General features: G+C 40.1%; 1 protein-coding gene across 7 annotated transcripts in view; it reads right to left on the bottom strand.

Annotated features, from left to right (window-relative positions):
- TARS3 (threonyl-tRNA synthetase 3) overlaps positions 1 to 14,563 on the bottom strand; it is a 76,642-nt gene that overhangs the window by 20,131 nt on the left and 41,948 nt on the right. For all 7 annotated transcript variants that reach the window (XR_003515810.2, XR_003515809.2, XM_027571315.2 and 4 more), the window contains 3 exons: positions 10,547 to 10,684; positions 6,980 to 7,057; positions 6,794 to 6,894 (listed from right to left, as the gene is read on the bottom strand). Coding sequence is in view for 5 of the 7 variants with exons in the window: in XM_027571315.2 (XP_027427116.1) it covers positions 6,794 to 6,894; positions 6,980 to 7,057; positions 10,547 to 10,684 (317 nt within the window). In the remaining 2 variants the exon portion in view is untranslated. The remainder of the gene's footprint in view (positions 1 to 6,793; positions 6,895 to 6,979; positions 7,058 to 10,546; positions 10,685 to 14,563) is intronic.

The following is a 14,563-nucleotide window of genomic DNA, read 5'->3' as shown; positions in this document are numbered from 1 at the left end:
AGAAGGCAGGGAAACAACCCGGGGGGCAGACAGCATGGAAAAAGCAATCTGAAGAGTACCTGGGGCACACAGTGGGGAGAATATTTGCTCTTCTTGGAGTGAGTCCCTGAGAGGAAGCATTCACGGACAGGCCTTTCCAGGAACAAAGGCGCTAGCCAGCGTCATTTCCCTCCCCCAGCCTTCAGGATAAACAGAGCCACCTTTGGGAAGCAGCGCAGTGTGGACACTGGCCGCCTAACTTGCTCACACCAAATCCCACCTCCCCACCCCCGCACTCCAATGGAACTGCCCTTCTCAGTCACACTTACCTCAGTCCCAGTGCAGTGGGCCTCTCCCCCAGAAGACTACAAACCCCTGCCCACAACACATCTCCCTATCAGAGAGTTCTACAGGGCCTCAGTTCTAGTGGAGGTGATGACATGTCTCATTTCAGAAGCAGACCAGCACATTCCTAGTTAAAACTCACCACACTCAGCCCAGGGACCAAACACTGCCCACATCAGGCAAGGAGAGCCTCTGCAGATGGCCAGCTTGAAGGAAAGAATAGCCAGAACACAAGAGCAGAGCACACAGCACACAATGGAGACACTCCCTAAAGTGCCAGGCCTGGGCACTACAAGACCTCTTCTTCATAAGGCCATTACTTTCAGGAGTAGAAGACATAACTAGATTTTCTAACACACAGAAGCAGGCAGAGATGTAGACAAAATGAGACGACAGAGGAACTTATATCAAATGAATGAACAAAATAAGGCCACGACCAGAGATCTAAGTGAAACAGATGTAAGTAACATGCCTGATGAGAATTTAAAGTAATGATCATAATGATACTCACTGGAATTGAGAAAAGAATGGAAGACATCAGTGAGATTCTTACCACAGAGATAAGAATTTAAAAAGAATCACACAGAGATGAAGTATGTAATAAACGAGATTAAGAAAACACTTGATGCAGGCGCCTGGGTGGCTCAGATGGTTAAGCGTCTGCCTTCGGCTCAGGTCATGATCCCAGGGTCCTGGGATCGAGTCCCGCATCGGGCTCCCTGCTAGGCAGGGAGCCTGCTTCTCCCTCTGCCTCTGCCTTTCTCTCTCTCTCTCTCTCTCTCTCTCTGACTCTCATGAATAAAGAAATAAATAAAAACATTAAAAAAAAAAAGAAAACACGTGATGCAATGAACAGCAGGCTGGAAGAGGTAGAGGAACAAATTAATGACCTATAAGACAAAGTAATAGAAAGTAATTAAGCTGAACAAAAGAGACAAAGAATTATGCAAAACAACAATAGGCTTGGGGTTCTCAGTGACTCCATCAAATGTAACATTCATATTATAGGAGTCCCAGAAGAGAGAGAAAAGGGGGCAAAAACTGTATTTCAGAAAATCATAGCTGAAAACTACCCTAATCTGGGAAAGGAAACAGGCATCCAGATCCAGGAGGCACAGAGAACTCCCATCAAAATCAACAAAAGCAGGCCCACATCAAGATATACTGTAGTTAAATTTGCAAAGTAGAGTGATAAACAAAAAATCTTAAAAAGAGCAAGACAAGGGCGCCTGGGTGGCTCGGTTGGTTAGGCGACTGCCTTCGGCTCAGGTCATGATCCTGGAGTCCCGGGATCGAGTCCCGCATCGGGCTCCCTGCTCGGCGAGGAGCCTGCTTCTCCCTCTGACCCTCTCCCCTCTCATGTACTCTCTCTCTCATTCTCGCTCTCTCAAATAAATAAATCTTTAAAAAAAAAAAAAAAAAGAGCAAGACAAAAGAAGTCAATAACTCACCAGAGAAAACCCATAAGGCTAGCAGAAGATTTTTCAACAGAAACTTTGCAAGCCACAGGATAGTGACATGATACTTTGAAAGTGCTAAATAGGAAAAATCTGCAGCAAAGAATACTCTATCCAGCAAGACTATCACTCAGAATAGAAGGAGAGATAAAAAGTTTCACAAACAAGAACTGAAGGAGTTCGTGACCATTAAACCAGCCCTGCAAGAAATATTAAAGGGGGCACTTTGAGTGGAAAAGAGAGACCAAAAGTGACAGTATAAAGGTAGGAAACACAGACGTGGTAAAAATGAATATTTCTGTAAAAAATCAGTCAAAGAATTCACCAAAAAAGGATGTAAAATATAATAACATACACCTAAAACATGGGGAGAAGAGGAGAAGAATGGGTTCAAACTTAAACAACCATCAACTTAATACAGACCGCTATATGCAGAAGAGGTTATATACCAACCTAATGGTAACCATATATCAAAAACCACTAACAAACATGCAAAGAATAAAGACAAAGAAATCCAAATATATCACTAAACAAAATCAGCAAAACATGAAAGACAAAAGAAAGGATCAGAGAAAATCTCCAGAAACAACCACAAAGCAAGCAATAAAATGGCAATAAATACGTATCAATAATTACTTTGAATGTAAATGGACTAAATGTTCCAATCAAAAGACACAGGGTGTCAGAATGGATTAAAAAAAAAGGAAGAAGAACCATCAAATGCTGCCTACAAGAGACTCATTTTAAACCTAAAAACATCTGCAGATTGAAAGTGAGAGAATGAAGAAACATTTATCATGCAAATAGATGTTAAAAGAAAGCCAGGGTAACAATCAATACTTACATTAGACAAACTAGACTTTAAAACAAGACTGTAACAAGAGGCAAAGAAGGACACTATATAGTCATAAAGGGGACAATCCAACAAGAAGATATAACAATTGTAAATAGTTATGCACCCAACATAGGAGCACCCAAATATGTAAAATAATTAATAACAAACATAAAGGAACTCATTGATAATAACACAATAATATTATGGAATTTTAACACTTCACTTACATCAATGTATGGACATCTAAGCAGAAGAAGGAAACAATGGCTTTGAATGACTCACTGTATCAAATGGACTTAAGAGATAAATTCAGAACATTCCATGCTAAAACAGCAGAATACACATTCTTTTCAAGCGCACATGGAACATTCTCCAGAACAGATCACATATTAGGCCACAAAACAGGACTCAACAAATAAGAAGATCGAAGTCATACCATGCACCTTTTCTGATCACAATGCTGTGGAACTAGAACTCAGCCACAAGAAAAAATCTGGAAAGACCACAAATACATGGAAGTTGAATAATAGGCTACTGAAAAATAAATGGGCCAACCAGGAAATAAAAAAAGAAATTGAAAAATACACGGAAACAAATGTAAACACAGGGGTCCAAAACCTTTGGGATGCAACAAAGTGGTCCTAAGAGGGATGTTTATAGTAATACAGTACTACCTCAAGAAGTAAGAAAAATCTCAAATGAACAATCTAACCTTACACTTAACGGAGCTGGAAAAAGAAAAACAGACGAAACCTAAAGCCAGCAGAAGGAAGGAAATAATAAAGATTAGAGCAGAAATAAATGATATAGAAACTAAAACAATAGAACAGATCAATGAAACCAGGAGCTGATTTTTTGAAAAAATTCATAAAATTAATAAACCTCTAGTCAGATTTATCAAAAAGAGAAAGGACCCAAATAAGTAAAATCACAAATGAGAGAGGAGAAATATCAACCAACACCACAGAAATACAACAAATTATAAGAGAATATTATGAAAAACTACATGCCAACAAGTTGGACAACCTCGGAGAAATGCATAAATTTCTAGAAACATATGTTTCTATTTCTAAATTACCAAAACTGAAACACGAAGAAATAGAAAACTTGAGCAGATTGATAACCAGCAAAGAAATGGAATGAGTAATGAAAAACTCCCAACAAACACAAGTCCAGTACTAGATGGCTTCACAGAGAATTCTACCAAACATTTAAAGAAGAGTTAATACCTATTCTTCTCAAACTATTCCAAAAAATATAAAAGGAAGGAAAAATTCCAAATTCATTCCATGAGGCCAGCAAAACTCTGATAACAAACCCAGATAAGACACCACCAAAAAAAAGAACTACAGGCTAATATCTCTGGTGAACATAAATGCAAAAATCCTCAACAAAATATTTGCAAATTGAGTCCAACAATACATTAAAAAACCATTCACCACGATCAAGTGGAATTTATTCCTGAGTTGCAAGAGTGGTTCAATATCTGCAAATCAATCAACATGATACATCACATTAATGAAAGGATATGAACCATATAATCATTTCAATAGATATAGAAAAAGCATTTTACAAAGTACAACACCCATTCATGATAAAAACCCTCAACAAAGTAGGTTTAGAGGAAACAGCATAAAGGCCATATATGAAAAACCCACAGCTAATATCATCCTCAGTGGGGGAAAAACTGAGAGTGTTTCCTTTACCATCAGGAACAAGACAGGGATGTCCACTCTCACCACTTTTATTCAACATAGTACTGGAAGTCCTAGCCACAGCAATCACACAACAAAAAGAAATAAAAGGCATCCAAATTAGCAAGGAAGAAGTAGAACTTTCACAATCTGCAGATAACATGATACTCTATATAGAAAATCCCACAGACTCCACCAGAAAACTGCTAGAACTAACACATGAATTCAGCAACGTCACAGGATATAAAGGCAATGTACAGAAATCTGTTGCATTTCTACACACTAATCATGAAACAGCAGAAAAAGAAATTAAGGAATCAATCCCATTTACAACTGAATCAAAAACAATAAGATACCCAAGAATGAACCTAACCAAAGAGGTGAAAGACCTGTACTCTGAAAACCATAAAACACTGATGAAAGAAATTACAGATGACACAAAGAAATGGAAAGACATTTCATGCTCATGGATTGGAAGAACAAATATTGTTAAAATGTCCATACTACCCAAAGCAATCTGCACATTTAATGCAATCCATATCAAAATAGCAACAGCATTTTTCATAGCTAGAACAAACAATCCTAAAATTTGTATGGAACCACAAAAGACCCCAAATAGCCAAAGCAGTCTTGAAAAAGAAAAGCAAAGGTGGAGGCACCACAATTCTGGACTTCAAGTTATATTACAAAGCTGGAGTAATCAAAACAGTATGGTACTGGCACAAAATCAGACACACAGGATCAACAGAAAAGAACTGAAAATCCTGAAATGAACCTACAATTATATGGTCAATTAATCTTCAACAAAGCAGGAAATAACATCCAATGAGGAAACGACAGTCTCTTCAACAAATGGTGTTGGGAAAACTGGACAGCTATACGCAAAAAAATGAAACTGGACCACTTTCTTACACTATATACAAAAATAAATTCAAAATGGATTAAAGACCTACATGTGAGACCTGAAACCATAAAAATCCCGGAAGAGAACATAGGCAGTAACTTCTTTGACAATGGCCATAGCAACTTCTTTCTAGATATGTCTTTTGAGGCAAGGGAAACAAAAGCAAAAATATACTATTGGACTAAATCAAAATAAAAAGCTTCTGCACAGTGAAGGAAACAAAACTAAAAGGCAACCTACTGAATGGGAGAAGATATTTACAAATGACATATCTAAAAAAGGGTTAGCCTCCAAAATACATAAAGAACTATACAAATCAACACACAATAAAACAAGTAATCCAATTAAAAAATGGGTAGAAGACATGAATAGACATTTTTCCAAGGAAGGCATCCAGGTGGCCAACAGACACCTGAAAAGATGCTCAACATCACTCACCATCAAGGAAATGCTAATCAAAACTACAATGAAATCAAATGCAAATCAAAACTACCTCACACCTGTCAGAATGGCTAAAACAACAAGAAACAACAGGTATTGGAGAGGATATGAAGAAAGAGGAACCCTCTAGTCCTGCTGGTGGGAATGCAAACTGGTACCGCGGCTGTAGAAAACAGTATGGAGGTTCCTCAAAAAGTTAAAAATAGAACTACACTATGATTCAGCAAGTGACCTACTAGGTATTTACCCAAAGAATACAAAAATACTAATTCAAAGGGGTACATGCACCCTGATGTTTACAGCAGCATTATCTACAATAGCCAAACTGAGGAAACAGCCCAAGTGTCCACTCATCAACGAATGGATGAAGAAGTAGTACAGGGGTGCCTGGGTGGCTCAGTTGGTTAAGTGTCTGCCTTCGGCTCAGGTCATGATCCCAGGGTCCTGGAATCAAGCCCCATGTCGGGCTCCCTGTTCAGTGGGGAGTCTGCTTCTCCCTCTGTCCCTCTCCCTGCTTGTGTTCTCTCTCTCTCTCTCTCAAATAAATAAATAAATAATTTTTAAAAAGAAGTTGTATATATAATATAAACAATGTAATATTACTCATCCATAAAAAAGAACGAAATCTTGCCATTTGCAATAACATGGATGGAGCCAGAGAGTATTATGCTAAGCGAAATAAGTCAATCAGAGAGAGACATCCATATGTGGAACTCAACCCTATGTGAAATTTAAGAAACAAAACTAACAAGCAAAGGGGGGAGGGAAGAAAGAGAGACAAACCAACAAACAGAGTCTTAACTATAGAGAACAAACCGATGGTTACCAGAAGGGAGGGCGTGGGAGGATGGGTGAAGTAGGTGATGTGGATTAAGGAGTGCATGTGTGATGAGCACTGGGTGTTGTATGGCAGTGTTGATCACCATATTGTACACCTGAAACTGATATTACATTGTATGTGAACTAACTGGAATTTAAGTAAAAACTTGAATATATAAAAAATATATGAGTATGTCACACATATAGTAATAGACATTTACTAGTCCATGTATTGATGTTTATTTTTGTACTGCGAATGTTCAAATGACAAATGATTGGCATATTAGTACTACTTTATTTGTCACATTCAATTACTCACCTAACATATGTAAGATTAAATCTAATAGGTAGTTGGAAGTCCAGCTGAATTGTAGCACATTGATGGTATCGGCCAATAGCATCCTTGATTTTTATATCAATCTATAAATTAAATGATATTTGCTTAAAGACAGCTTTTATTTTTCCTTTAAATTTTTACTCTTTTTGAGGCATATAGTCTACTTACTTTAGGGCCATAAAATGCTCCATCTCCTGGGTTCATCTTCCATGGTTTTCCAAATTCCACCAAGCTGTTCTGTAGTTGCTATTTTTTTTAAAGAAGAGAACATTTAAAACTTATACGTCACTGTACTCTTATTTTTTGCCACATAGCTCAAAAAAGTAAGTTATTACAAATCTTAATTATATTCTATTTTAGCTTAACATATATTTATTGGGCATGTTTTATATCCAATAAATTACTGAGCAGGGGCTACATAAAGGTGATTAAGATGGTACGTGCTCTCATACACATTATAACTGGAAAAATTAAAAGACAATGTACTAAACTGTCCCAGTGAATTCCAGGCAAGTGTTTAGGGAAGCCAATGCAGGCCCCCTTCGCCTACACACTTCCCAACTTAGTGGGTGATGCCTCCACTCATTAAAAGGTATGAAACTTTGATCTTTATCCTTTATCCACCCTGTGTTCCCCCATCCACTCTGTGTTTAGGTGGGTAAGGTCAAGGGGAAGGGCCTTGCCACTGTCTCTTGCTTTTCTATACCTCTGTACATGTAGCTAGGGAGGGGTGTCCTTTATGATTTATAGTGGGTGGGAGCAGGAGGCCCATTTTGATCTTCAGCCTAAGCCACATAAATTCTTTGATTTCAGACTGTAGTGAAAACCCTCAGAACTGCTGGTGATTGGGTATAAGTATTAATAAGAAGTGTCTAAGTCTTCTGGCTATGTCCTATGGATATAGCTTCCTTGGGAAGCACCTGTGCATTCCTAAGTCCCTGGCCAGAATACTGCCATACCAGCATCCAAAGTCCTGTCATCACCTCAATATATCGGTGCCTATGAGGGGGTTGACATTTGGGAGTAAACTGCTGACAGGGAAGTCAAAGCAGTGGTGGCGGCTGGGGGTCCAAAGGCAGAGTCATCAAGAAAGCTGACTCATGGGGTCCTGGCAGGATTTTCTAGGATCTCAGTTAGAGTGCGTCAGGTGCTGGCTGGTCTTGGCTGAGATCCCAGGAGGCTCCCTCATGGGCCTGACCCTGCTAGAGCAGCTTGTGTTCTACCTAGGACTAGAGAAGGTCACCACCACAGACTCATTTCATAGGTTGGGAGGCTAGCCTCTGCCTTACTCTGCTTCTGCAAGGAGAATAGATACTGGAATATATTCCTAGAGAAAACGAGGACCTGCTGCAAGAGGGAACTAAGTGATGGGGAGAATTGAGGGGGGCTCCCAGGAATTAAAAAGCCAAAAAAGGGCCAGTTTTGGGGGAAAAGCATAAAGTAGAGGGCACTGATACTCACTGGGCCTCTGAGGACACAGTAATCAAGACGGCCTAATAGGAACAACCAAAGCTAAGAAAGCTTTCAGTTTATGCAAGGTATGGGAGGAAATGTATGTCTGAGGGGAGACTGAACCACTGTAATTCACATCTGTGGACACTGCCTGCACCCTGGTAGAGGAGAAATCAAGATCTCCTTTTCTCCCCTTCTGGCTGGCTATCCTTCTTTTCCAGGTAAACCAAGTCTCTGGCTCCCAAGAGCACCGTGGGTCTATGCTGTGGTACAGGCTGGGGTCTAAATATATCAATTTGCTTGGAATTTTGTGGGTGCGGGCTTGGAATGTTCTTAGGGATCTCAATGGCTCAATGGAATGCCGGAAAAGTGGGATGCACGAGAGATTTGGAGAGGGGTTATTCCAGCTCCAAGGAGCAGGTGGATTTACATAGATTCCAGGGGCAGAGGCCAGATCAGGTCTGCTGAAGCAGCAGCCCAGACTCCCTTCACATTTATCTGAGTGGGAACCCTATAGCTGAGCTTAGGTTAAGTTAAAAAATTGAACATATAGAACATGAAACTATTTCTTTTGGATTTTAATTTTCACAAGAAAAAGTAGATTTTCTTTATGTCACAGATTTCTTGATGAAACTTAACAGAAAACAGAACTCACATCATTCAAATCTAGGGTATTTTTTTGCTCCTGACATTTTGGTTATTTGGACAAGCTGTCATCTGATGGTTACACTGCATAGCTGTCCAGTGAGTTCTGCTGGGTTCCATAACTACACACAATCTGAGATAAGAAATAAGGTAATGGTGAATTGATGACCCAGGAACAATGTGGCCTTGGAGCTGACTTAACTACTGTCTCTTTCAAACCATTTCAGAGACATCTGAAGACAAAAAATATATATATATTCATCTCACTGATTCCCAGATCAGGGGTAGACACCATGGGATAAATTCCCCCAGAGTGGAAGGATTCCCAACTTCTAAAGGAACAGTGAACTAAAAGACAGCAAAAAGATGGTGGGACAGCCCAGCCCATTCTCCCCGTGCCAGGCCCACACTTGGTCCACCCACTTTTTGGCCCCCTGCACTCCATGTATGGAGTGATAATAGTGATAATACTACTACAATTAATAATACCAACACCTAACATTTACTGAACACTTACATGTGCCTGACACTACGACAAATTCCTCACATAAATTATTCCACTTAAGCCCACCATAACCTTAGGTGTTATCACAATCATTGTCATCATCATCACCATTTCAGACCTTAATGCTTATTCTATAATTCACTCATGGAGCTAACCTTTTTGAAAATAGGCAAAAGGTGTTCCAGAGTCAAGCTTTGTGCCCTCTTTTCCTCTTCCTATCTCCATGTGGCTAAGCAGGGGCAGGCTAATTTGACTTTCTTCCTCTATGAAACAGATACGGAAGAAGGTGCATTTAGGATGGGTATGGGACAGTGGGGAGGAGAAGGCCCTAATTAGATCTCAAGCCTAAACTGCTTCTACCAAGTCTCTGCCTGCCTCAGTACCGAACAGAAAACTAACTAACACTATCAATACAGTGTTCCTCTGATTCTTAGTTCCTTAATGATCTGTGTGATCAGCGTCTGTGAGTATTCTATGAAGAGATGGATCAACAGGCAGGTCAGGGTTTAGGCATTCAAGGGTGTCTGGCCATACCACCATCCTCATTTCAAATAAAAACTGACACAGGAAATGTACTGGACTCTTTTCATGTTTAGTAAGAAGGAAAAAAAAAGAGAGAGAGACAGAGAAGCATCATGAGCTCCTTAATCTTGTTCTCCAAAGCTGAGATGTGACATGTGAGTCTCTGGGTGCCTCTAGATAAGGGATAGCACCAGAGGCTGTGACTGTGGAGAGGATTCAAGCAACGGGTGTGTGCGTCTACATCTATGAATCACACTAAGTTGGCTCAACAGGCAACAGTTTAAAATAAGCTGCACACACACCAAGAGTGCCTGCAAATCAGAGGATTCCTTTAAAAACTTATGAAATTGGTTATTAGTGACTGACACTGAAAGAGTATAAATAAAAACCTGCTATAAACTTGAAACTATTTGAAACAAATGTATTGTTCTTATCACTGTTACAAAGAAAACTGGACAACCACATTCTATAATCTCTGTATTTATCCCATAACTTCCAATTTAAACCTTTCTATTGCAAAGCATGGCATCCTCCTCATGCAAAGTAACTACAGTCACTCGGGTGGTTTCCACACTCACAGAAAGGAAGGGATGCACTTTGTCTCCCCATACCTTTTCAGCTTCATCCCATAGCTCAACCTCTCCTAGGAAGTTTTCAGGTCTTGTTGACAAATTTAATTGAAAGGAGAAGCCAAATGTTGAGTAAACAGATTGCAAAAACTGCAAACAGCCGTTTATTTCTTCTTCAATCTGAAATGAGAGCAAATGAAATATTCTAAAGAGTTAACACCGAAATAAATTAAGAAATAAAGTACGGTTTGGAGAAACAAGATGGCGGAGGAGTAGGAGACCTAAATTTCATCTGGTGCCAGGAATTCAGCTACATAGGGATCAAACCATTCTGAATACCTACAAACTTAACAGGAGATCGAAGAAAAGAATAGCAGCAACTCTCTGAACAGAAAAGCGACCACTTTCTGGAAGGTAGGACATGCGGAGAAGTGAATCCGAGGCGATATTTGGGAAGATAGACAGCGGGGGAGGGGGCCTCCGTCAGCCGCTACTGGCAAGTGATAGAGCATCAGAGCACAAAATCAGAACTTTTAGAAGTCAGCTCCGCTGAGGGACATCACTCCAGTGGCTAAGCGGGGGGTGGAACCCTCTCGGGGACAGTGTGGTCTCAGGACCCTCGGGATCACAGAAAGACTGGGGGTGCCTGAGTGCGGCAGAGCTCCCAGGTGTCGGAGCGGGGAAGCCGGCTGCAGACACGGAGCCGAGGAGTGGGCTCTCAGCTCGGGGTTGCCATAAACCGTAAACTGATCCGCGGCACAGTCGGGCCACTGCTCCTCCAGCAGGGACCCAACAAGCGGCAGATCCAGGAGACTCCCCTTCCTCCCCCGGGAGGAGCGGCACAGGAGCGCACCACAGGGATCTGCTGGGTTTGGGGACTCCAAACGGGGTTGGGTGCCAAAGACAGAAATGCTCCGTCACAGGCTAGGTGAGCACTGAGTGCGGCCGGAGACTGGGGAGACAAGAGTGACTGACTGCTTTTCTCTGGGGGCGCACTGAGGAGTAGGGCCCCGAGTTCTTGGCTCCTCTGGGGCAGAGATTGGGAGGCTGCCATTTCACTCTCATCCTCCAAGGCTGTACAGAAAGCTTGCAGGGAACAAAAGCTCCCGAGAGCAAACCCGAGCAGATTACTTAGCCCTGACCCAGCAAGGGCGGGGTAATTCCGCCTCTAGCAAAGACATTTGGGGACCATGGCAACAGGTCCCTCCCCCAGAAGATCAGCAAGAACAGCCAGCCAAGACCAAGTTTACCAATCAGTGAGAACGGCAGAAACTCCAAAGCTAGGGGAATGCTGCACATAGAATTCATGGCTTTTTTCCCATGATTCTTTAGTCTTTCAAAGTTAATTTTTTTTAACTTTCTTTTTCTTTTTCTCTTTTTTTTGAATTTTTCTTTTTCCCTTTTTCAACCAACATTTAATCAATCCTTTTTTAAAAAATCTTTTTTTATTTTTCATTTTTAGAGTCATATTCTATCCCTTCATAGTAGTTAACTTTATTTTTGGTATACATATATATGTAAGTTATTCTCTCTTTTAAAATTTTGGGATACAGTTTCCGCTAACAGACCAAAATATACCCTAAATCTCTAGTGTATGGCTTTGTTCTAGTCTCCTCCCTGATCACATTCTCTCTTTTTTTTAAAGCCTCTTCCTTCTTTTTTCAACCAACTTCTTATCAATTCCTTTTACAAAATCTTTTATAATTTTCATCTTTACAGTCATATTCCATCCCTTCATCATATTTACCCTTATTGTTGTACATATATGTTTTTCTTTCTTTAAAATTTTGGGAGGCACTTTCTTCTAACAGACCAAAATACACCCGAAATCTAGTGTGTGGCACTGATCTATGCACCAGCCTGATCATATTTGATCATATTCTGTTTTTTTGTTTGTTTTTTATCTTTTTGTTTTTTCTTCCTTTCCCTTTCTTTTCCCCCAGTTTCAGGTCTCTTCTGATTTGTTTAGTGTATATTTTTCTGGGGTCGTTGTTACCCTGTTAGCATTTTGTTCTCTCATTCATCTATTCTCCTCTGGACAAAATGACAAGACGGAAAAAATCACCTCAAAAAAAAAAAAGAACAAGAGGCAGTACCATCTGCCAGAGACCTAATCAATACGGACATTAGTAAGATGTTGGAACTAGAGTTCAGAATGATGATTTTAAAGATACAAGCTGGGGGCGCCTGGGTGGCTCAGTTGGTTAAGCGACTGCCTTCGGCTCAGGTCATGGTCCTGGAGTCCCGGGATCGAGTCCCACATCGGGCTCCTTGCTCAGCAGGGAGTCTGCTTCTCCCTCTGACCCTCTTCCCTCTCGTGCTCTCTCTCTCTCATTCTCTCTTTCTCTCAAATAAATAAAATCTTTAAAAAAAAATAAAGATACAAGCTGGGCTTGAAAAAAGCATGGAAGATATTAGAGAAACCCTTTCTGGAGAAATAAAAGAACTAAAATCTAACCAAGTCAAAATCAAAAAGGCTATTAATGAGGTGAATCAAAAATGGAGCCTCTAATTGCTAGGATAAATGAGGTAGAAGAGAGAATTAGCGATATAGAAGGCCAAATGATGGAAAATAAAGAAGCTGAGAAAAAGAGAGATAGATAAACTACTGGATCACAAGGGCAGAATTCGAGAGGTAAGTGATATCATAAAATAAAACAATATTAGAATAATTGGGATCCCGGAAGAAGAAGAAAGAGAGAGAGGGGCAGAAGGTATATTGGAGCAAATTATAGCAGAGAATTTCCCTAATTTGGGGAAGGAAACAGGCATCAAAATCCAGGAGGCACAGAAAACCCCCCTCAAAAACAATAAAAATAGGTCAACACCTCGACATCTAATAGTAAAATTTAAAGTCTCAAAGAGAAAATCCTGAAAGCAGCTCGAGAGAAGAGATCTGTAACCTACAATGGTAGAAACATTATACTGACAACAGACCTATCCACAGAGACCTGGCAGGCCAGAAAGGACTGGCATGATATCTTCAGACCACTAAACGAGAAAAATATGCAGCCAAGAATACTATATCCAGCTAGGCTGTCATTGAAAATTGAAGGAGAGATAAAAAGCTTCCAGGACAAACAAAAACTAAAGGAATTTGCAAACACGAAACCAGTCCTACAAAAAATATTGAAAGGGGTCCTCTAAGCAAAGAGAGAGCCTAAAAGTAACACAGACCAGAAAGGAACACAAACAATATACAGTAACAGTCACCTCAAAGGCAACAAAATAGCACTAAATTCATATCTTTCAATAGTTACCCTGAATGTAATGGGCTAAATGCCCCAATCAAAAGACACAGGCTATCAGACTGGATAAAAAAACAAGACCCATCGATACGCTGTCTGTAAGAGACTCATTTTAGACCCAAAGACACCCCCAGGTTGAAAGTGTGGGGGTGGAAAACCATTTACCATGCTCATGGACACCAAAAGAAAGCTGGGGTGGCAATCCTTGTATCAGACAAATTAGATTTTAAACTAAAGACTATAATAAGAGATGAGGGACATTATATCCTACTTAAAGGGTCTATCCAACAAGAAGATCTAACAATTGTAAATATCTATGCCCTTAACATGGGAGCAGCCACTTATATAAGCCAATTAATAACAAAAGCAAAGAAACACATCGACAACAATACAATAATAGTGGGGGACTTTAACACCCCCCTGACTGAAATGGACAGATCATCTAAGCAAAAGATCAACAAGGAAATAAAGACTTTAAATGACATACTGGACCAAATGAACTTCACAGATATATTCAGAACATTCCATCCCAAAGCAACAGAATACACATTCTTCTCTAGTGTCCATGGAATATTCTCCAGAACAGATCACATCCTAGGTCACAAATCAGGTCTCAACCGGCACCAAAAGACTGAGATCATTCCCTGCATATTTTCAGACCACAATGCTCTGAAACTAGAACTCAATCACAAGAGGAAAATTGGAAAGAACTCAAATACATGGAGGCTAAAGAGCATCCTACTAAGGAATGAATGGGTCAACCAGGAAATTAAAGAAGAATTAAAAAATTCATGGAAAACAAATGAAAATG

Source organism: Zalophus californianus, chromosome 6 (assembly GCF_009762305.2).
Source record: "Zalophus californianus isolate mZalCal1 chromosome 6, mZalCal1.pri.v2, whole genome shotgun sequence".
In the NCBI taxonomy this organism is placed as follows: Eukaryota; Metazoa; Chordata; class Mammalia; order Carnivora; family Otariidae; genus Zalophus; species Zalophus californianus.
Note: the sequence above shows the minus strand (reverse complement) of the source record. Positions and strands in the feature narration are given on the sequence as shown.